The 22,266-nt window shown below is 36.0% G+C and overlaps 2 protein-coding genes and 1 non-coding gene across 4 annotated transcripts in view; 2 read left to right on the top strand and 1 right to left on the bottom strand.

Moving 5' to 3' along the window:
• The window catches only part of LOC138322653 (lipoma-preferred partner homolog), a 21,796-nt gene extending 8,944 nt beyond the window's left edge, over nt 1-12,852 (top strand). For both annotated transcript variants that reach the window (XM_069266657.1, XM_069266665.1), the window contains exons 6-10: nt 3,180-3,247; nt 4,384-4,431; nt 4,941-5,071; nt 5,299-5,419; nt 8,531-12,852. In XM_069266657.1, coding sequence (XP_069122758.1) covers nt 3,180-3,247; nt 4,384-4,431; nt 4,941-5,071; nt 5,299-5,419; nt 8,531-8,662 — 500 coding nt within the window. In that variant the 3' untranslated portion in view covers nt 8,663-12,852. The remainder of the gene's footprint in view (nt 1-3,179; nt 3,248-4,383; nt 4,432-4,940; nt 5,072-5,298; nt 5,420-8,530) is intronic.
• LOC138322663 (uncharacterized) lies at nt 11,927-22,193 on the bottom strand. The gene is made up of 7 exons (XM_069266678.1): nt 22,044-22,193; nt 21,176-21,250; nt 20,713-20,754; nt 20,355-20,485; nt 15,738-15,956; nt 15,215-15,267; nt 11,927-14,299 (listed from the first exon to the last, which is right to left on the bottom strand). Exons 1-7 carry the CDS (start codon nt 22,093-22,095, stop codon nt 14,197-14,199), a joined length of 675 nt encoding a protein of 224 aa, XP_069122779.1. The 5' UTR covers nt 22,096-22,193; the 3' UTR covers nt 11,927-14,196.
• Nucleotides 22,185-22,266, top strand: Trnal-aag (transfer RNA leucine (anticodon AAG)). Its single transcript has one exon. It is a non-coding gene; the product is annotated as a tRNA-Leu (tRNA).

Below are 22,266 nucleotides of genomic sequence, written 5' to 3'. Positions count from 1 at the left end.
AGGAATGTAACTGCAAAAGAAAGTTCTTATAATGCTTATAAAGTTCTTTTGTGTTGGTTGTATTGACGAACTATATCTGAGATATTATTGCGCAGTAAAAGTTAATAGTTTTGAGTACGTGCCTCCTCCCTTGATGTGTCACTGGGAGTTCTGTCTTTTGTTTATTGACAACTGCGGTATATTGAAAGGGAAAAAGTACCAAATCTATCAACATAAACTTACGAAATATAATGATAATATAGATCTATTTATGTACGAGCAACTTAAAGTAACAAATGAACTTATGTTGTCGTGTAATGTACGGTAGGCCTAGCCTTATGAAGACTTGCTAAAGTCCGATGTATTGCAGGAAGTTTTCTTGATGATAGCGTTCTTATGAATTCAAAAGAAATTTGACTTTTATAAGTAACCAAATAATGTACCCTTTACTTGACAAACGTATATGGACATGTTTAATTATAAGTCAAAAGTCGGCAAAGCAAAACTCACGATAAATGTTCTGCACGATAATATCTCGCCAACCAGTTACTGTTAACGTTATCGTTAGGCTTACGAAGACTTGGTAAAGTCCGATACATTACATGAAGTTTTGTGAATTTAAAAGAAATCCGAGTGAAATACGTAATGAAATAATGTACCTTTTCTTTGGCAAAAGTATCTGGCCATGATTTATTAGTCAAAAGTCGTCAAAGCAAACCATGTTAGTTTTCTAAAAAGGAACCAAAACATATCCGGAAAGGGTAATATTTCTAATGTTATATTTTTCCGAAAATATTCTTCAATGTTAAGTGGATATTAAGATACGAAAATGTTTACTTATTATTTTTTTGTCTTTGAAGAGACATTGACAAAATTGATAATTTAGCAATTAATAAAGAATTATAAAAAAATTATACTCAGATTCTGAACGGTTTCATTGGTGTTGAAATAGTTATTTCAAAAATAAATAGAAATAAAATTTTTTACAGTTATTTCAGGATAATAAGTTATTCAACTTATTGTTCTTGAAAAGCTTCAAATATCATAAAATAAATACGGTATATCGTAAATGTTTTTTATTATCCCCCGCGAAACGCGTTTGCGGGGGATATTGATTTGGGCTCTGTCCGTCCGTCCGTCCGTCCGTGCGTGCGTCCGTCCGTCCGTCCGAGTATCGTTTCCGGGCTATAACTCCTAAACCGTTCAACTTGGCTACACGAAACTTTCTGTACATGTTAGGCTAGTGCTCTAGTTGTGCCTTTTGCTAATGGGAACCTTTCATTTTCGATACTTTTTCTGTTACCATGGAAACTTATTCAAAAATACCATATTATTAAAGTTTCCTTTCTATTCCGGGCTATAACTCGAAAACCGTTCAACTTGGCTACACGAAACTTTCTGTACATGTTAGGCTAGTGCTCTAGTTGTGCCTTTTTCTAATGGGAACCTTCCATTTTCAATACTTTTTCTGTTACCATGGAAACTTATTAAAAGATACTTTATTATTAAAGTTTCCTTTCTATTCCGGGCTATAACTCGAAAACCGTTCAACTTGGCTACACGAAACTTTCTGTACATGTTAGGCTAGTGCTCTAGTTGTGCCTTTTTCTAATGGGAACCTTCCATTTTCAATACTTTTTCTGTTACCATGGAAACTTATTAAAAGATACTTTATTATTAAAGTTTCCTTTCTATTCCGGGCTATAACTCGAAAACCGTTCAACTTGGCTACACGAAACTTTCTGTACATGTTAGGCTAGTGCTCTAGTTGTGCCTTTTTCTAATGGGAACCTTTCATTTTCGATACTTTTTCTGTTACCATGGAAACTTATTAAAAAATACCATATTATTAAAGTTTCCTTTCTATTCCGGGCTATAACTCGAAAACCGTTCAATTTGGCTACACGAAACTTTCTGTACATGTTAGGCTAGTGCTCTAGTTGTGCCTTTTTCTAATGGGAACCTTCCATTTTCAATACTTTTTCTGTTACCATGGAAACTTATTAAAAAATACCATATTATTAAAGTTTTCCTAAAATATCATATTCATATTACTTAAACATGTTACATCAATTCTGTGTTCTTTTATTCTTTTAAATGTCATGTTACTGGAGAGCGGATATATTGTTGTATGAATTTATTCAAGGACAATACTAAGCTCTGTTCAAATAGTTAAACCTACATGGATGACAATATCAAGATTTAAACTCTTAGTTACAATGAGCTTCATTTATTTTATGTTTGAGCTTTCATACACAACTGGGCGCGGGGGATAATGCCAAGCTTTGCGGCTCCTTGTTAAACTCTGAAATTCAACACTGCAAACTTATGAATGAAAAACCAATTTCTTTATTTCTTGTTTGAGTCCTTCATTCACAGCATCTATGAGTGGCCATGGCACTTTGATACATGTCTTGGTTGTGGTAAATAAATAAATGTGGAGTTGTCTCCCCTATTTTACATGTGAGTATCTATGTGGAGTTGTCTCCCCTATTTTACATGTGAGTATCTATGTGGAGTTATGTCCCCTATTTTACATATGTTGGTTGTAGTGATCAGTATCTTTATGGAGTTATCTCCCCTATTTTACATGTCTTGGTTGTAGTGATAAGTATATTTATAAAGTTATCTCCCCTATTTTACATGTGAGTATTTATGTGGAGTTGTCTCCCCTATTTTACATGCGAGTGTCTATGTGGAGTTATGTCTCTATTTTACATTATCTTGGTTGTATTGATCAGTATCTTTATGGAGTTATGTCCCCTATTTTACATGTCTTGGTTGTAGTGATCAGTATGTTTGTGGAGTTATTTCCCCTATCTTACATGTGAGCATCTATGTGGAGTTGTCTCCCCTATTTTACATGTCTTGATTGTAGTGATCAGTATCTTTATGGAGTTATCTCCCCTATTTTACATGTCTTGGTTGTAGCGAATTACATGCATATTCCCTTGACAGGTCTTTGGGATGCTGTTGTTGTTTTGTAAAAAACTTGATTCATCACTCCTGCCAAGTAATTGTAGGGACAAATATCCTATTTTCACCCCATCATGTTGCTTCCTGTACCATCTTGGAGATGGTCTATTGTTGACTCCCTAACTGTTAACTGTTGACTGTTAATTCATAATATTACGACACATGTAATATTAATGAATTGTTTTTTTTTATCAAACTAATATTGATTGTTTTATGATTGACAGGTATTATGTTGAGGGGAAAATCCTTTTATTCCATGGACAGTAAACCTTACTGTGAAACCTGTTACTTGGTGAGTAGTGAAACCTGTTACTTGATGAAATAGTTAACCTGTTACTTGGTGAGTAGTGAAACCTGTTACTTGGTGAGATAGTTAACCTGTTACTTGGTGAGATAGTAGACCTGTTACTTGGTGAGTTAGTTAACTGTTTACTTGTTGAGATTGTTAACCTGTTACTTGGTGAGATTGTAAACCTGTTACTTGGTGAGATTGTAAACCTTGTACTTGGTGAGATAGTAACCTGTTACTTGGTGAGTAGTGAACATGTTACTTGGTGAGATAGTAACTGTTACTGGTGAGATTGTAACCTGTTACTTGGTGAGATTGTAAACCTGTTACTTGGTGAGATTGTAAACTGTTACTGTGAGATGTAAACCTGTTACTTGGTGAGTAGTTAACCTGTTACTTGGTGAGTTAGTAACCTGTTACTTGTGAGTAGTTAACCATTACTTGGTGAGATGTAAACTGTTACTTGTGAGTAGTGAACATGTTTCTTGGTGAGATTGTAAACCTGTTACTTGGTGAGTAGTGAAACCTGTTACTTGGTGAGATAGTTAACCTGTTACTTGGTGAGATTGTAAACCTGTTACTTGGTGAGATTGTAAACCTGTTACTTGGTGAGTTAGTTAACCTGTTACTTGGTGAGTTAGTTAACTGTTTACTTGTTGAGATTGTAAATCTGTTACTTAGTGAGTAGTGAACATGTTTCTTGGTGAGATTGTAAACCTGTTACTTGGTGAGTAGTGAAACCTGTTACTTGGTGAGTAGTGAACATGTTACTTGGTGAGATAGTTAACCTGTTACTTGGTGAGATTGTAAACCTGTTACTTGGTGAGATTGTAAACCTGTTACTTGGTGAGTTAGTTAACCTGTTACTTGGTGAGTTAGTTAACCGTTTACTTGGTGAGATTGTAAATCTGTTACTTAGTGAGTAGTGAACATGTTTCTTGGTGAGATTGTAAACCTGTTACTTGGTGAGTAGTGAAACCTGCTACTTGGTGAGTAGTGAACCTGTTACTTAGTGAGTTAGTTAATCCTACTGATGACAATGAAAGAACTAATGTGATGTAGGTTTTTCAATAGTTTACTGTTACTTCAGAAAAATAACTTTCAAATCATTGAATATGTTGAATATTTGTTTATTTCAGAATACACTAGAAAGATGTTCTGTTTGTTCCAAGCCGATAACAGATCGTGTAAGTATCCTCAGTCAGTTTAGTAGAGGCCTCAGTGGTGAAGTGGTTAAAGTGTTCCAACACATAACCACTAGTCAACACCCCTCACCCCAGTTAACATCCCTCCCCACTCAACACCCCCTCCCCACTCAACACCCCCTCCCCACTCAACACCCCCTCCCCACTCAACACCTCTCTCCCCAGTCAACACCCCTTCCCCCCCCCCAAACCTTAGGGAGAGACCGTTGCCAGGTACTGACATTAGGTCCATGGTTATTTTCTGAGTAATCTTGCTTTCCTCCATTTCTAAATCTTAACTATTTGATTCAGACCTCCATTTCTAAATCTTAACTATTTGATTCAGACTATTAATAAGAAAAAAAATGTTTGAATCATGTTTTGTCATATGGTAGCAAATTTTGATTCAAAAGTAACAAGTTGCTGCCTTAGCTAGGTACAAGTTAACCTATCGTCCTGGCTGTTTTACCTATGATGTTGCCATTGTAACCATTATAACAATGATGTTACAGTTGCTGCGAGCTACAGGTAAACCTTATCACCCTGGCTGTTTTACGTGTGTTGTATGTGGGAAAAGTCTAGATGGAATACCATTTACTGTGGACGCAACCAACCAAATTCACTGCATAGAGGACTTCCACAAGTAAGTTCATACTTCAATATAGATGTAGGTTACCTCTGACAAATACATGTAACTTTGTATTTAAACCTTGTAATAAAAGGTATCCCTGAAACATCTCTGACATTTCATCCCTGATATAATACAGAACTCCTAAATCTTGTATCTCTGGTCTTGAACTGCATTAATATGGCAACACCATACTTAACTAATGAAAAATATATCCCTATCAAATATATTGCTTTTTCCAGGAAATTTGCCCCTCGCTGCTGTGTCTGTCAGCTGCCTATTATGCCAGATATGGGGCTTGAAGAAACAGTTAGAGTAGTCGCTATGGACAGGAGTTTTCATGTCCAGTGTTATCGCTGTGAGGTAAGTAGTCACTATGGACAGGAGTTTTCATGTCCAGTGTTATCGCTGAGAGGTAAGTAGTCACTATGGACTGGAGTTTTCATGTCCAGTGTTATCGCTGTGAGGTAAGTAGTCACTATGGACTGGAGTTTTCATGTCCAGTGTTATCGCTGTGAGGTAAGTAGTCACTATGGACTGGAGTTTTCATGTCCAGTGTTATCGCTGTGAGGTAAGTAGTCACTATGGACTGGAGTTTTCATGTCCAGTGTTATCGCTGTGAGGTAAGTAGTCACTATGGACTGGAGTTTTCATGTCCAGTGTTATCGCTGTGAGGTAAGTAGTCACTATGGACTGGAGTTTTCATGTCCAGTGTTATCGCTGTGAGGTAAGTAGTCACTATGGACTGGAGTTTTCATGTCCAGTGTTATCGCTGTGAGGTAAGTAGTCACTATGGAACTGGAGTTTTCATGTCCAGTGTTATCGCTGTGAGGTAAGTAGTCACTATGGACTGGAGTTTTCATGTCCAGTGTTATCGCTGTGAGGTAAGTAGTCACTATGGACTGGAGTTTTCATGTCCAGTGTTATCGCTGTGAGGTAAGTAGTCACTATGGACTGGAGTTTTCATGTCCAGTGTTATGGCTGTGAGGTAAGTAGTCAGTATGGACAGGAGTTTTCATGTCCAGTGTTATCGCTGTGAGGTAAGTAGTCACTATGGACTGGAGTTTTCATGTCCAGTGTTATCACTGTGAGGTAAGTAGTCACTATGAACTGGAGTTTTCATGTCCAGTGTTATCGCTGTGAGGTAAGTAGTCACTATGGACTGGAGTTTTCATGTCCAGTGTTATTACTGTGAGGTAAGTAGTCACTATGGACAGGAGTTTTCATGTCCAGTGTTATCGCTGTGAGGTAAGTAGTCACTATGGACAGGAGTTTTCATGTCCAGTGTTATTACTGTGAGGTAAGTAGTCACTATGGACAGGAGTTTTCATGTCCAGTGTTATCGTGTGAGGTAAGTAGTCACTATGAACTGGAGTTTTCATGTCCAGTGTTATCACTGTGAGGTAAGTAGTCACTATGGACTGGAGTTTTCATGTCCAGTGTTATCGCTGTGAGGTAAGTAGTCACTATGGACTGGAGTTTTCATGCCAGTGTTATCGCTGTGAGGTAAGTAGTCACTATGGACAGGAGTTTTCATGTCCAGTGTTATCGCTGTGAGGTAAGTAGTCACTATGGACGGAGTTTTCATGTCCAGTGTTATCGCTGTGAGGTAAGTAGTCACTATGGACTGGAGTTTTCATGTCCAGTGTTATCGCTGTGAGGTAAGTAGTCACTATGGACTGGAGTTTTCATGTCCAGTGTTATCGCTGTGAGGTAAGTAGTCACTATGGACAGGAGTTTTCATGTCCAGTGTTATCGCTGTGAGGTAAGTAGTCACTATGGACAGGAGTTTTCATGTCCAGTGTTATCGCTGTGAGGTAAGTAGTCACTATGGACAGGAGTTTTCATGTCCAGTGTTATCGCTGTGAGGTAAGTAGTCACTATGGACTGGAGTTTTCATGTCCAGTGTTATCGCTGTGAGGTAAGTAGTCACTATGGACTGGAGTTTTCATGTCCAGTGTTATCGCTGTGAGGTAAGTAGTCACTATGGACTGGAGTTTTCATGTCCAGTGTTATCGCTGTGAGGTAAGTAGTCACTATGGACAGGAGTTTTCATGTCCAGTGTTATCGCTGTGAGGTAAGTAGTCACTATGGACAGGAGTTTTCATGTCCAGTGTTATCGCTGTGAGGTAAGTAGTCACTATGGACAGGAGTTTTCATGTCCAGTGTTATCGCTGTGAGGTAAGTAGTCACTATGAGTGTTATGCACTATGGACTGGAGTTTTCATGTCCAGTGTTATCGCTGTGAGGTAAGTAGTCACTATGGACTGGAGTTTTCATGTCCAGTGTTATCGCTGTGAGGTAAGTAGTCACTATGGACAGGAGTTTTCATGTCCAGTGTTATCGCTGTGAGGTAAGTAGTCACTATGGACAGGAGTTTTCATGTCCAGTGTTATCTGTGAGGTAAGTAGTCACTATGGAGCTGTAGGTAAGTAGTCACTATGGACAGGAGTTTTCATGTCCAGTGTTATCGCTGTGAGGTAAGTAGTCACTATGGACAGGAGTTTTCATGTCCAGTGTTATGCTGTGAGGTAAGTAGTCACTATGGACAGGAGTTTTCATGTCCAGTGTTATCGCTGTGAGGTAAGTAGTCACTATGGACAGGAGTTTTCATGTCCAGTGTTATCGCTGTGAGGTAAGTAGTCACTATGGACAGGAGTTTTCATGTCCAGTGTTATCGCTGTGAGGTAAGTAGTCACTATGGACTGGAGTTTTCATGTCCAGTGTTATGGCTGTGAGGTAAGTAGTCACTATGGACAGGAGTTTTCATGTCCAGTGTTATCGCTGTGAGGTAAGTAGTCACTATGGACTGGAGTTTTCATGTCCAGTGTTATCGCTGTGAGGTAAGTAGTCACTATGGACAGGAGTTTTCATGTCCAGTGTTATCGCTGTGAGGTAAGTAGTCACTATGGACAGGAGTTTTCATGTCCAGTGTTATTACTGTGAGGTAAGTAGTCACTATGGACTGGAGTTTTCATGTCCAGTGTTATGGCTGTGATGTAAGTAGTCGCCATGGACTGGAGTTTTCATGTCTAGTGTTATCGCTGTGAGGTAAGTAGTCACTATGGACAGGAGTTTTCATGTCCAGTGTTATCGCTGTGAGGTAAGTAGTCACTATGGACAGGAGTTTTCATGTCCAGTGTTATTACTGTGAGGTAAGTAGTCACTATGGACTGGAGTTTTCATGTCCAGTGTTATCGCTGTGAGGTAAGTAGTCACTATGGACAGGAGTTTTCATGTCCAGTGTTATCGCTGTGAGGTAAGTAGTCACTATGGACTGGAGTTTTCATGTCCAGTGTTATAGCTGTGAGGTAAGTAGTCACTATGGACAGGAGTTTTCATGTCCAGTGTTATCGCTGTGAGATTTAATTTGTTGTCTTTCTGCCTTTGAGTATAGGTAAATCTTTATTTTAATTCCTTGTTTATACGAGTTTGGGTTACTTTCTATGTATTACACTATTCTTTTGTTTGTAGGACTGCGGTCTGCTACTGTCCTCGGAAGCAGAAGGTCGCGGCTGTTATCCATTGGATGAACACATACTCTGTAAGAACTGCAATGCCAAGCGTATACAGAACATGACCACAAAGATGACCACCGAGCTTTAAATGATAGACTGAGTGACCATCTAGTGACCTGCATGTGGTTAAAAGATAAATCAGACAAAAACTGAAGGTGCATGTCGAAGTGACTTTGTGTAAATGTAGGTCTTTTTGATGTTAGAGTTCTGCTGGATTTCATCTGTATATCTCTGTGGGACTGGGCTACTGTTTGTCACTACTGTAAGGTCTTTTGACGGCATAAGTGTAATATACTCGTCTATCACAAAGAATTTTATTTTCATTTGGAAAGAACTGAAGTCAATGCTTTGATTGTAGAATTTTAAGAATGATGGAAACCAACTTATTTTCAATTGTGTAAATAATTTCATGCTTTTTTGGGTGATTGATTTTGCAAAAATCAAATAATGCTACATAGATTAGATCACATGCATAGTAACACGAGAAAGTGTTTCACTTTGAAAATGACTTGGTTTAAAGTATATAATTATACGGACAAAGGAATATTTGAGGTTGTAGATAACTAATATTACAATTTACTCATGCTGAAGTTGATTGAACAAATACTTATGGTTTAGACATTTAAAAAATTGAAGATTTACTGAAACGTCAGCGCAGGTGGGTTTTTTTCAGAACAATTTAATGAAATATGGTTATATCATTAATGAAAATATATAATCATGGAAATAATTAATTTTGATAATTATTCTTCACAGTTGATTTAAATGTTTGTTATGCAAATATCTACAATTATTACATAAGATTGCATCGTTTCTTTTCCTGTTTAAGCAGCCACACATATTTGTACATGTCAAGTAAAAGATTCTATTTGTTACATAAAACCAAGAACAAAGTTAACATACACAGTTTTAATTTCTTCAGACATGCTGTCTTTAATTTGATGCTAATCTATTTCTTCATAATGTACTCAAAATACATGTATCATGATATTTGAATTAGTTAAAGATGCTCCACTGCTTTACCACCATTGAAAAGTTTGAACTTCTAATTTTACTTCAAGATAAAAATATCAAAAATAATTAATTGCATCTCGAAAAAATTCTGTGGTACTATGTCCTATACGGAATGCAGTACTGATTTCGCATGCTCCGAAAGCAAAACAAGTTATTTTATATTATTTTTTGTGTTAATGAAACATATATTTATACACAATTAAACACCAATTATTGCTCAAATGATGGGTATCATTTATGCTCTGTCAGCGGTGGAGCATCTTTAAAGATTTGTGCATCTTATATTGTATGATATGGAAAATTTATGTGAGACTGAAAGGTAAACATTTTTTACACCAATCTTCAAGATATTTAAGTGAATATATGGATGAAAAGGTCATGTACTTGAATTTCCCACACCATCCTGTTTTTAAGCATTTTGTTTTATATTTTATACCATTCACTTGGCTTTTGTTATTGTATGCTTAACATCATTTATTTTTGCCTGTTAGTGCTAATTTTCCTAACCCTTTTCAGCTTGTTTATTTTGGAGAGTCTGAGATGGAGATAGATACTTACATATGTAAGAAATGTATCAAGCTGTTGTTAGACGCATTTACATTATTTTTGTTATAACTTGAAGTACTCTGCATAATGCTGTGTATTGGCACATAAAAGCTACTCTATACATACATTGTTCAGTTGTAATAATATTCTTGCACTTTGTGCCAAAATTTTTGTGCTTAATCATTTATTATGAAAAATCAAATCTTCTGTTTTTGGAATTGTACATTGTATAAAACAATTCAATAATTGTGAATGCCCAAATTGTCATTATATGCTTACCATACAAATTATGTCAAATATGCAGGTTCACAAGTATATTTCTTCTTGTTATAGCTGCATATATTTTTGGCAAAATTTCCATTAATTTTTCTCTCTCTTTTTTTTTGGATAAAATTACTGAATTTATTAATTTGAAAAAAGAAAATAATATTTTCATTTCTGTAGAATTTCTTGATTTGATTAAATACTACGAAAGGAATAAATATTTTTAGGGTAGTTTTAGATTTACATGTACCCATATTCCATATTTTCATACTCGTCTCCAATATTGTAACTTAATTTACGTTATCCCAACACTAATTATCTAGAACATAATTTTCATCTGTTACCTTCCCTTTCCTTTTATGTTGTTTATTACTTTGTGTTATGACGTCTCCAAAGTCAACACTGTGTGATGAGTGGCGGGCATCAGAGAGTGTCTTGTTAAGAGAATCCTAGAAAAACGCTGATTTATACCAGCCATCTGGATACAAGTGCCCCTCACTTATCACACAGACAGTTCTGGAAAAAGTGTTATTAATTATTATTAATAGATGTAAATTTCCTTTATCTTATATTATAAACCAATATGCATTTATTATTATGCAATATGTTTTGTCTTTATCGCAATAGAGCTTGTATGAATGTGAAACTAAGAACAGGTGCCCTTGGAGCTTATTAATCGGGTTTTCATAGATACAGAGAAAGTTAACTTATGTATATACAATGTACATGTACATTGTTTTTTAACTTAATTGATGTAAACGCACTATTGTATATGCTTTCACAGTTGTATAATTAAACTGAATTGTCAATACCGAATTGTGCATTTGAAATTCAGTGCATACATCAAAGCTTTATGAGTGAATTGCATTCACAAAAAACTCTAACGATCAGTATTAAGATAATTATCAGGTAAACAAAGCTGATTTAGCATTAAGTGTGTATCAATCAGAGTTACTTCCCTTCATTTCAGAACCTATAATTTTTTTGTCTGGAGTCACATTGTCTAGCTGTTTAAATTTAACTTTTATTTGGACTGAGAAACATCCACTGAAATATACATTATAAGGCAATTATTTACAGTAACATTAATCCATTTAATTGTCATGGTATCTAACTGTATAGTCTGGGGCAATAATCATTATCTTTTGTATATAAAAAGCAGTAGAAAAAACACAGAGCTAACCATTTGGGGGTGGCCCCGGGATTTAAAACATTTTCCTTTTTATCATTAAAATTGTGCATCTTAACCCAAAGAAAATGATTAAAGTAGCAAAAGTAAGTAAATAGAAACTTACCGGTGAAGTTAAATGATAATGCATGTTAATTAGTGACTAATTGGTTTTTTTTTTATCATAACTTGCTGCATTAGGTTGTTGACTATCAATATTTTATCGCCTTTAACTAAATTAAAAGGCAGCTTCTCTTTAGATACACTAAAAGGTTTATTTAATTATTTGATTAAGATGAAATTATTATTATTATCAATTCTAATTGATATTTATGAATGTTTATGTTTTTGCTTTATAAAGCATGTTCTATTATACCTGGATAAAGATCTGAAAAATTAATATACCTGGTGCTTCCATTATTTTAATGTTTGTCTGTATAAAATAGGACCGTCCTTCACCATGCAATTCTCTCCCCTTAAGGTACAGGATATTTTGCACACCCTATATGTAATTATCTCCCCTGTGTGTATGGAAATTAAATCATTAGTAAAACAATGCATTCCAATTGGAAATAAAAATGGCAAGCGTTTCCTAGTGTCAACAAGGTCAATAAACCAGTATACCGGTATGTGTGATAAAGGGGACAACAGTTAACTGTAAGTAATATGTTGGTTACTGTATTTCAAGGATATATACGTTAGTTTATACTTACAGTACGCAAATGTCCATTTAATATTACCAGTTATTCTGGATAGTGTAAGTTAACTGTTCACTTGAATATGTGCGTTTCCAATAAATATTGACGAGAATCTGTAAAAGCATAATATGTGTACCAGTATTCTATATATATAGATCACTAATATCACAGAAACAATTATATCACACATGGCGCATAAATTTATCAAACATGTAAATGTGACATTTGCTAGTAAATTTGATAAGCCCTGAGTATTTCTTTACACTGAAATGATGGAAATTCTTACTAACATTTAATGTTTTGATTGAAGCTATGAACACCTATATATTTTTGCATGAACTAAGTTAAAATTCACTGCACTCTAGAAAGTCTCTTTATTTCAATAAAATGTTTTTGGACAGCTTCAGTGCTAACTGTGACTAATGTGAATTGAAGGAGATGAAGCCTTGTTATAGAAATAATAGGTTATTGTTGTATCTGAACTTGTTACACATATATGCTTGGTACCATATCATACGTTACTTCACACAATCCGTGAAGTTTCACCACAACGAGCTGTTTATGTTGTCAATAAATAGTAATATCAGACTTTTGTCTTCAGTCATCACTCATTTTCTCCATCATACAGAACAATATGTGATCCCGGTTTTATTTAAAGGTCCCGTGTTCTATGAACCTGCTCCGGACGACTATCATGTTGGAGCTACAGAGATCTAGAGAGCTACCGATACTTCAAAAAAGGTTCAATAGTCTGCATCAACATAGCAAAAGTACTAATATTTGATTATCAGTGACCTTGGATGAAGTCAAAGGTGATTCTCTTGAACAAACTATATATATATGTAGCTTTCACGCACTCTATCATCTTTGATGTTCCAAGGGTTGATATCACTATTCATAAACTATTCTGGATTATGTCATTGTAGATCTGAAGGCAGTTCAGGAGAAATAAAACAATCACATGTCTATTCAGAGACTTTCAATGAAGATTAGAGAGAGCCCAAATGTCATGTCAACTGTTGTCACACACAGATCTTTGAACCTTCAATTTTGCCACAACATAGTCCATTGGTCGACATAACAACAGTAGTAGTAACCCCTTGCATATCAACGATGTCACTCTATTAGCTAAACTGGATGTGAATTAGGTTATTATGATTTGAAAAATAAAGGCCAGATGAATTAGCGCTACAAGTATTTTCATCATGTACCAGAGGAACTGTACATGTATATACACACTGAAATCGATTTAAAGTGTTTTGTAACATTTTAATAACTTTTATCAAAATTCAAAATACATTCATGTAGTCTATTAATTAAAGAAAATCTAATATACATGTACAATGCATTAGTACATACACACATACATATTATATATATATAAAAGTATCTGGAATGGAACAAGAAATGAGTTTTTTTCAGTCTTTTTGCTCAAAATCATATATATTATGTAAATGAATATAGAATTTGGCATAAATGTATATATATATATATATATTGAATAGCATTAAATTCTCAGTGTCCGGTAAACATATAGAAATAAAAAAAGTAGAAACACATTGTTAGTTTAGCATTAACGGTTTCATATATAATCGCGTAATGGTCATTCAATTATTTCGTTTATTTGCATAAAATTCTGTGGTCCTGATTTTTTCCTTCTTTATCTCTTTTTTTCAACTCCTTGTATTTGCATCAACATTTTACATATTCCTATAAAACATCTGAGTATTTTTCAATTTTGCAATGTATTTTCACCAAAATTTTATTCGCCAATGCATAATATATGTTTGAATAAACTTTGCTTTTACTAGAAATCAGCATGACGACAGATTATCGTTTTTATCACATGGCTTGTTATTTCATGCATGAATATTCTCATGATTTTTCAAGAAGAATCCACCAAACTGAACACCTGTGTTTTAAGTGATAAAGCTAGCTGTAGAAGAGTTTAGAGAACATTGTATCATGTGTGTTCTGGAAGACATCCACCAGAGGGTAGAGTAGGCAGGCCTCATCAGTACTGCGACTTGTGTGCCTGTAGAAGTAGAAAGCTACTGAGTGATTCATATAAAAGCTAAATCAACCTCAACAAAATTGTGCTTTTAATATTGGGGTTGTGAGATCCCAAAACAATGTGGGCAAAGAACAATTTACCGGCAATTTCACACAAAGTAATATTGTTTATTCTCGCAACAGTTGCTAATTTTTTTTCAATACTCATATTTTTTTCTCTCCCTTCATCGTCAATGAATTCAATTTAACAACTGATTGTAATCGATTCCTTCATATATATGTTCCCGCCAAAAGTGGGGTCATTACCCCACATTTCCCACCCCATTGTGACATTGACAACAAAAGAAAATAAATCCCCCATTTCTTATAAATTTTAATGGTTTTCTTGTCATAAAGACATGCATTTTTATCAAAATATATAATTTTCAAAATCAGTTTAACAATTAATCCTTTAATGTCTTTAACAACATATCTTTATGTTTCGCAAACTGATTTCCAAATCTTTTACATCAAGTTACCTCCCCTTGATCGATTGTCTATCATTATACACTGATGATAATAATACTAGAAAGCATGGTTATTAAGTCCCACATCGTTTTGGGATCTCGAAACCCCCTTATTGAATTTACATGATAAAGTATATAGCCCAGAAACCCTGTTTAATTCAGTGTTTTCAAGGTCCTGGTTGCACTTTATTGTATATTACATGTATCTTATGTATTCAAGATACACTTTTTAATCTCTATTTATATTACGATTACCATGTTTATCATGACTACCTGATGATTACCATGATTATCATGTTTACCAAGTTCACCATATGGTTCCACCAACTTTAACAAGGTTTTATTTCCAAGGGAAACATACAAGCTTAACTTGAATAAGATAGTTTGAAGTAATTAAAAGTTAACAAATGTTTTTTTAATTTTAAATTTACCTCTCAAGGATTTCTGAAATTCTTGACTGGAATTCAGTTTGTACAACTTGTGCCTGAAATGAATAAGATCCATTACAGATATTATTATTCATGTCTCCTTTTAGTTTATAGCTATCATATGACAGGCCTATATAAAGCTGATACTGTAGTGTGCAGGGCTTACATGGCATTCAGGTTTGTCCAAATAAATGACCTTGATCTACTATAATTAAAGGCAATTAGGTCAAATATGATGAAACTCTTGAATGAATCTTTTGACAGTAGTTAAAAAAGAACAATTATGTATTGGGTGAAAATGAACAATTCTGCTTGAATTGAATTTTAATCAAACCTTAAATTTCCTTAATCAGTGTAATTTAAGTGGTTGGTAGGTTTTGAGGAAGCCACACTATCTCGAGGAAAAACCACCGGCCTATCATCAGTTGCTAGCTCTTTAACCTGAGATGGAGATGTTTGACTTGCAAACAATTCAGGCCTGATTCAAAGGATAAATAGTGACATATCTGGTCACTAACATTATTACCTGGATAGCCCCAATTTGGTCCAATCTCACGGCGGCTGCGATGACAGTGCGTAGACAATTGAAGAGGTAGGTAGTGAGTGTGGTGAGTAGATCTATACCCATTGCTCCACATACACAGCCAAACACCACTGGATGGTGACAGTACTCTAGAGATCCCTTTATCTCCAGGATCTGTTCTACACGGAACGCCTGGCTACTGGTGTCCAGTAGGGACCGCCCCTGATGAGGTCAAGAGGTCAAGCAAAGTTATTAACTAATGAATAGAGAAATCTACACTACCATCTTTTATTTGATTCACTGATATGTAACTTTCAAACAGAAATAATTATCAAATTTTATATATAAAATGGTATCAGAATGTCTTTACATGTTCCATTGAGAGTACCATTTGTACTGGTACATACCTCAAGTTAAATATATCACCTTAGTTACTGGTCAGGTTTTGAGAGGAATAAATCTAAAAGCTTGACCTTGGCCTTGACAAGTTCCAAAAGTGAAGGTAACGTGCAGTAGACTGACAATAAGACCCTTACAGTTTTTACTTTCTCAGTTTTAACACCATATAATATCCCCTTGATTGATTGAAACTTTTGGCTGCAATTTTATTTAGACAAAGCTTGGAGGAAAAAATTACCAAACCCAACTTTATTGGTTAATTCAGTTCTGATATTCTAGAAACTGGTATTGTGGAGTCTATGGTTTTGGATGCTTCTTGGTTTGATCATCACAAGTTTGTATGTATGGCAAGCCAACATGACATTTATTCAAAGAGCAATGTCGATACCTTAATTTCACTGCATATATATAAGATATCTTGATTGAGATATAAGATATCTCCTACAGTATTTGAGATATCTCATATATTATATAAGATATCTTATATATATTTTTTAATTTATCCTATAATATATAAGTTATCTTATATATATTTTTTAATTAATCCTATAATATATAAGATATCTTATATCGCTGTTCATTATGCTACTACTCGTTCAGCCAGACTCTTGTTGGCTTCGCATGCTCACCAGTATCAAGCGTTTGGTTGAACCAGACAAAAGTATGCATGTATAGATAGGTCACCATTAATATTATAGCCAATATATTTATTGTCGCCATGTTCGAATTGACAACTAGAGTGATGGGAATTAACTGCTTCTGTGTTTTCAATACAGCGTTGAATACAACCAAACAGTGGTTGATTCTCCCTTTCAATGCCATCACTGTCATTTCGAACGATTCTAAGATGTGTTCCGAAGTGCTCTGAATGATGCTCAAGGGAGAAATTAGTTTCTGTTTAAAATGCTACTAAATCTCATTTTATATAAGATATCTTATAGAGCAACTAGATTTCAATTATATAAGATATCTTATTCATTAATTAAGATATCTTATATATGATATAAGATATCTTATAAAGAAAGTTAAATAAGATATCTTATATACTATATGAGATATCTTCTATACATATATAAGATATCTTATATAATTTCTATATGAGATATCTTATATACTATATAAGATATCTTATAAAGTATATAAGATGTATTATATAATATATGAGATATATTATATCCTTAATGAGATATCTTATATGCTATATAAGATATCTTATATGTTATATAAGATATCTTATATACTAAATATTAGATATCTTATAGATTTTATAAGATATCTCATATATAAAAGATATCTTATATCATTATATAAGATATCTAATATAATTCAATTAAATAAGGGATAGACCTAGCTCCATCAATAAATGTTTAATTGGCTTGCCATATGTATGTCTTAATTAAGTGGGGCAGTTGCCAGGTACTGTTTTTTTTCTCTGGGTACTCTGGCTTTCCTTCACCAACAAACCTGGCACGTCCAACGACCCTGGCTGTTGATAGAGCAACCTGTCAGACACTCACTCTATAAGTCACTGGTTGGTAGTACATACTCACATGTCAGACACTCACTCTATTAGTCACTGGTTGTTAGTACACACTCACCTGTCAAACACTCACTCTATTAGCCACTGGTTGGTAGTACACACTCACCTGTCAGACACTCACTCTATTAGTCACTGGTTGGTAGTACACACTCACATGTCAGACACTCACTCTATTAGTCACTGGTTGGTAGAACACACTCACCTGTTGGACACTCACTCTATTAGCCACTGGTTGGTTGTACACACTCACCTGTCAAACACTCACTCTATTAGTCACTGGTTGGTAGAACACACTTACCTGTTGGACACTCACTCTATTATTCACTGGTTGGTAGTACACACTCACCTGTTGGACACTACCTCTATTATTCACTGGTTGGTAGTACACACTCACCTGTCAAACACTCACTCTATTAGCCACTGGTTGGTAGTACATACTCAAATGTCAGACAATCACGCTATTAGTCACTGGTTGGTAGTACACACTCACCTGTTGGACACTCACTCTATTAGCCACTGGTTGGTAGTACACACTCACCTGTCAAACACTCACTCTATTAGCCACTGGTTGGTAGTACATACTCAAATGTCAGACACTCACTCTATTAGTCACTGGTTGGTAGTAAACACTCACCTGTCAAACACTCACTCTATTAGTCACTGGTTGGTAGTACACACTCACCTGTCAAACACTCACTCTATTAGTCACTGGTTGGTAGAACACACTCACCTGTTGGACACTCGCTCTATTAGTCACTGGTTGGTTGTACACACTCACCTGTCGGACACTCACTCTATTAGTCACTGGTTGGTTGTACACACTCACCTGTTGGACACTCACTCTATTAGTCACTGGTTGGTAGTACACACTCACCTGTTGGACACTCACTCTATTAGCCACTGGTTGGTAGTACACACTCACCTGTCAGACACTCGCTCTATTAGTCACTGGTTGGTGGTTCACACTCACCTGTCAGACACTCACTCTATTAGTCACTGGTTGTTGATACACACTCACCTGTCAGACACTCACTCTATTAGTCACTGGTTGGTAGTACACACTTACCTGTCAAACACTCACTCTATTATTAACTGGTTGGTAGTACACACTCACATGTCAAACACTCACTCTATTAGTCACTGGTTGGTAGAACACACTTACCTGTTGGACACTCACTCTATTAGCCACTGGTTGGTAGTACACACTCACCTGTCAGACACTCGCTCTATTAGCTACTGGTTGGTGGTTCACACTCACCTGTCAGACACTCACTCTATTAGTCACTGGTTGTTGATACACACTCACCTGTCAGACACTCGCTCTATTAGTCACTGGTTGTAAGTACACACTCACCTGTTGGAAACTCACTCTATTAGTCACTGGTTGGTAGTACACACTTACCTGTCAAACACTCACTCTATTAGCCACTGGTTGGTAGTACACACTCACCTGTCAGACACTCACTCTATTAGTCACTGGTTGGTAGTACACACTCACCTGTTGGACACTCACTCTATTAGCCACTGGTTGGTAGTACACACTCACCTGTTGGACACTCGCTCTATGAGCCACTGGTTGGTAGTACATACTCACCTGTCAAACACTCACTCTATTAGTCACTGGTTGGTAGTACACACTCACCTGTCAAACACTCACTCTATTAGTCACTGGTTGGTAGAACACACTCACCTGTTGGACACTCGCTCTATTAGTCACTGGTTGTTTGTACACACTCATCTGTCAGACACTTCACTCTATCCATTAGTCACTGGTTGGTAGTACACACTCACCTGTTGGACACTCACTCTATTAGCCACTGGTTGGTAGTACACACTCACCTGTCAAACACTCACTCTATTAGCCATGGTTGTAGTAATCATCCATTAGTCACTGGTTGGTAGTACACACTCACCTGTCAGACACTCACTCTATTAGTCACTGGTTGGTAGTACACACTCACCTGTTGGACACTCACTCTATTAGCCACTGGTTGGTAGTACACACTCACCTGTCAAACACTCACTCTATTAGCCATTGGTTGGTAGTACATACTCAAATGTCAGACACTCACTCTATTAGTCACTGGTTGGTAGTACACACTCACCTGTCGGACACTCACTCTATTAGCCACTGGTTGGTAGTAAACACTTACCTGTTGGACACTCACTCTATTATTCACTGGTTGTTAGTACACACTCACCTGTCAGACACTTGCTCTATTAGCCACTGGTTGGTGGTTCACACTCACCTGTCGGACACTCCCTCTATTAGTCACTGGTTAGTTGTACACACTCACCTGTCGGACACTCCCTCTATTAGTCACTGGTTGTTTGTACACACTCACCTGTCGGACACTCGCTCTATTAGCCACTGGTTGGTGGTTCACACTCACCTGTCGGACACTTGCTCTATTAGCCACTGGTTCGTAGTACATTCTCACATGTCAGACACTCACTCTATTAGCCACTGGTTGGTAGAACATACTCACATGTCAGACACTCACTCTATTAGCCACTGGTTGGTAGCACACACTCACCTGTCGGACACTCGCTCTATTAGCCACTGGTTGGTGGTTCACACTCACCTGTCGGACACTTGCTCTATTAGCCACTGGTTGGTAGTACACACTCACCTGTCAGACACTTGCTCTATTAGCCACTGGTTGGTGGTTCACACTCACCTGTCGGACACTCGCTCTTTTAGCCACATGGTTTGTAGTACAGACTTCACACAAGTTGTCTAAATCTAGGATTTTATCTTTGTCCCAGCATGCATCATGAGCTTCTCTAACAAATGGCAGACAAAATGATCCTGTAAAATAAAAGTTGCTATGTAAAGTTTAAATGACACAAGTACAAACAATACATGGGAAAGGAACAGAAGTATGATAAATAATTAAATGATCACTGTGCATACCTTTATCTATACAGTGAGGTTGACTTTTATAGGTTAATATACTCTAGTAAATATATTGTTATTCATTGACAGCTAACTGAACCAAAGGTAGATCAAGGGTACATACATTAATATACACTTACCTGAGTTTTCCAAGGTACACAATATGTAATCATTGAGTTCTTCTGGAATTAAAGACAAATTTTATCTGCATTTTAATATTAAAAGCCTTTCGGTTAAGGTTCAGAATGTAACTTAAATTATTTTGAAAAAAATGCCAGGTAAAACATTTTTAATTGCTTCATCATATGTTTTTACAGGCTGATTTAGCATATGGAATACACCTATAGCTTGTTCATTGCAATGATTATACATCCTGTATATGTAGTATGTACTTACATAATTAATAACTAACACAGCATAACTACATGTAATGGTGACTTCATGGCCTTTGTCTCCTTCTTACATGTATAAGCAACCTACTATACATTTACATACAAAATGTACCATGGGACATTTAAAGCTCCATTATCAATAATATTTGTATGTTATGTATGATTTGCTACATGTTTATAAACATATTAAGAAACCTGCATAAGATAATACCTGGTGTCTTCAATATTCTCTGCCTTACGGCTGTCTCTAGGCCCAAACTATGAGCAAAACCACCTGTGGGGAAGACTGTTGAAAAAAGAGGTACAGATTGATAACTTATTTTCTTACATATAAGATAAACTATATGTATTAGATTTCCAGTCATAATGACATTTTTTTAAAAAATGCATGCATTTATAGAATATTTTTTTATGGAGTAAGGTACTTATATTTAGTAACCAATCTGATTACAGAATTATTTTAGTGAAAAACATTAAAGTAATAGAATTCTATGTTATTGGAAAATTAATAGCTTCACAAAAAAATCTTTCCATCATACATGTACCTTGAACCAAGCAATATCATACAATGCAATAACATATGTCCTAAATTCCATGACCCTGTGTTACTATTTTAATTTCCATGTAGACTGCATGTGCATTGAATAAGCAGTGATTCATATAGTCAAGTGCATCGTGCGTGCTTTTTAGTATGTATTGTTGTTTTTCGTTGAGAAGTGTAGGCTGAGAAAACGTGTGTAAGGTAAGACCTTTCCCCGAGTCTTACTCATTATTACATACGATTTTGTGGTCTGGATTAAAAGCATGTATATATGTAATTTTATCGCTTTTTAAACTATTTATTGTAAACCACTAAGTTGCGCTAGCACGTCAGAAATGGCGTTTTAACGACAAGCTACATCTAAGTCCAATACTACATTTGTAGTTCCTGTTACTGATTCTCAGGTCCCTGTGGATATTACCGAGTCTACAGAGCTGTATAATATGTTGTGTATAGCACTTTACGTGTGTCTAAGTAAGTACGAACAGATGTCTGCTATATTTAAACAACTAATTTGAATATTATATGTTACACTTACCCGTATCGGAGACTTGCAACACAGTCAATAAAGTAGAAGTTGACAAACTCATCCTGCTGAAAACATCGAGCACCTGCTGGCTGTGCCCAATATGACCTATTAAACGATACTGTCAATCATTTAACCGCCCGCTTGTAATGAGGTAGCGTGGCCGAGCGGTCTAAGGCGCTGGTTTAAGGCACCAGTCTCTTCGGAGGCGTGGGTTCGAATCCCACCGCTGCCA

Source organism: Argopecten irradians, chromosome 1 (assembly GCF_041381155.1).
Source record: "Argopecten irradians isolate NY chromosome 1, Ai_NY, whole genome shotgun sequence".
NCBI lineage: Eukaryota > Metazoa > Mollusca > Bivalvia > Pectinida > Pectinidae > Argopecten > Argopecten irradians.
Note: the sequence above shows the minus strand (reverse complement) of the source record. Positions and strands in the feature narration are given on the sequence as shown.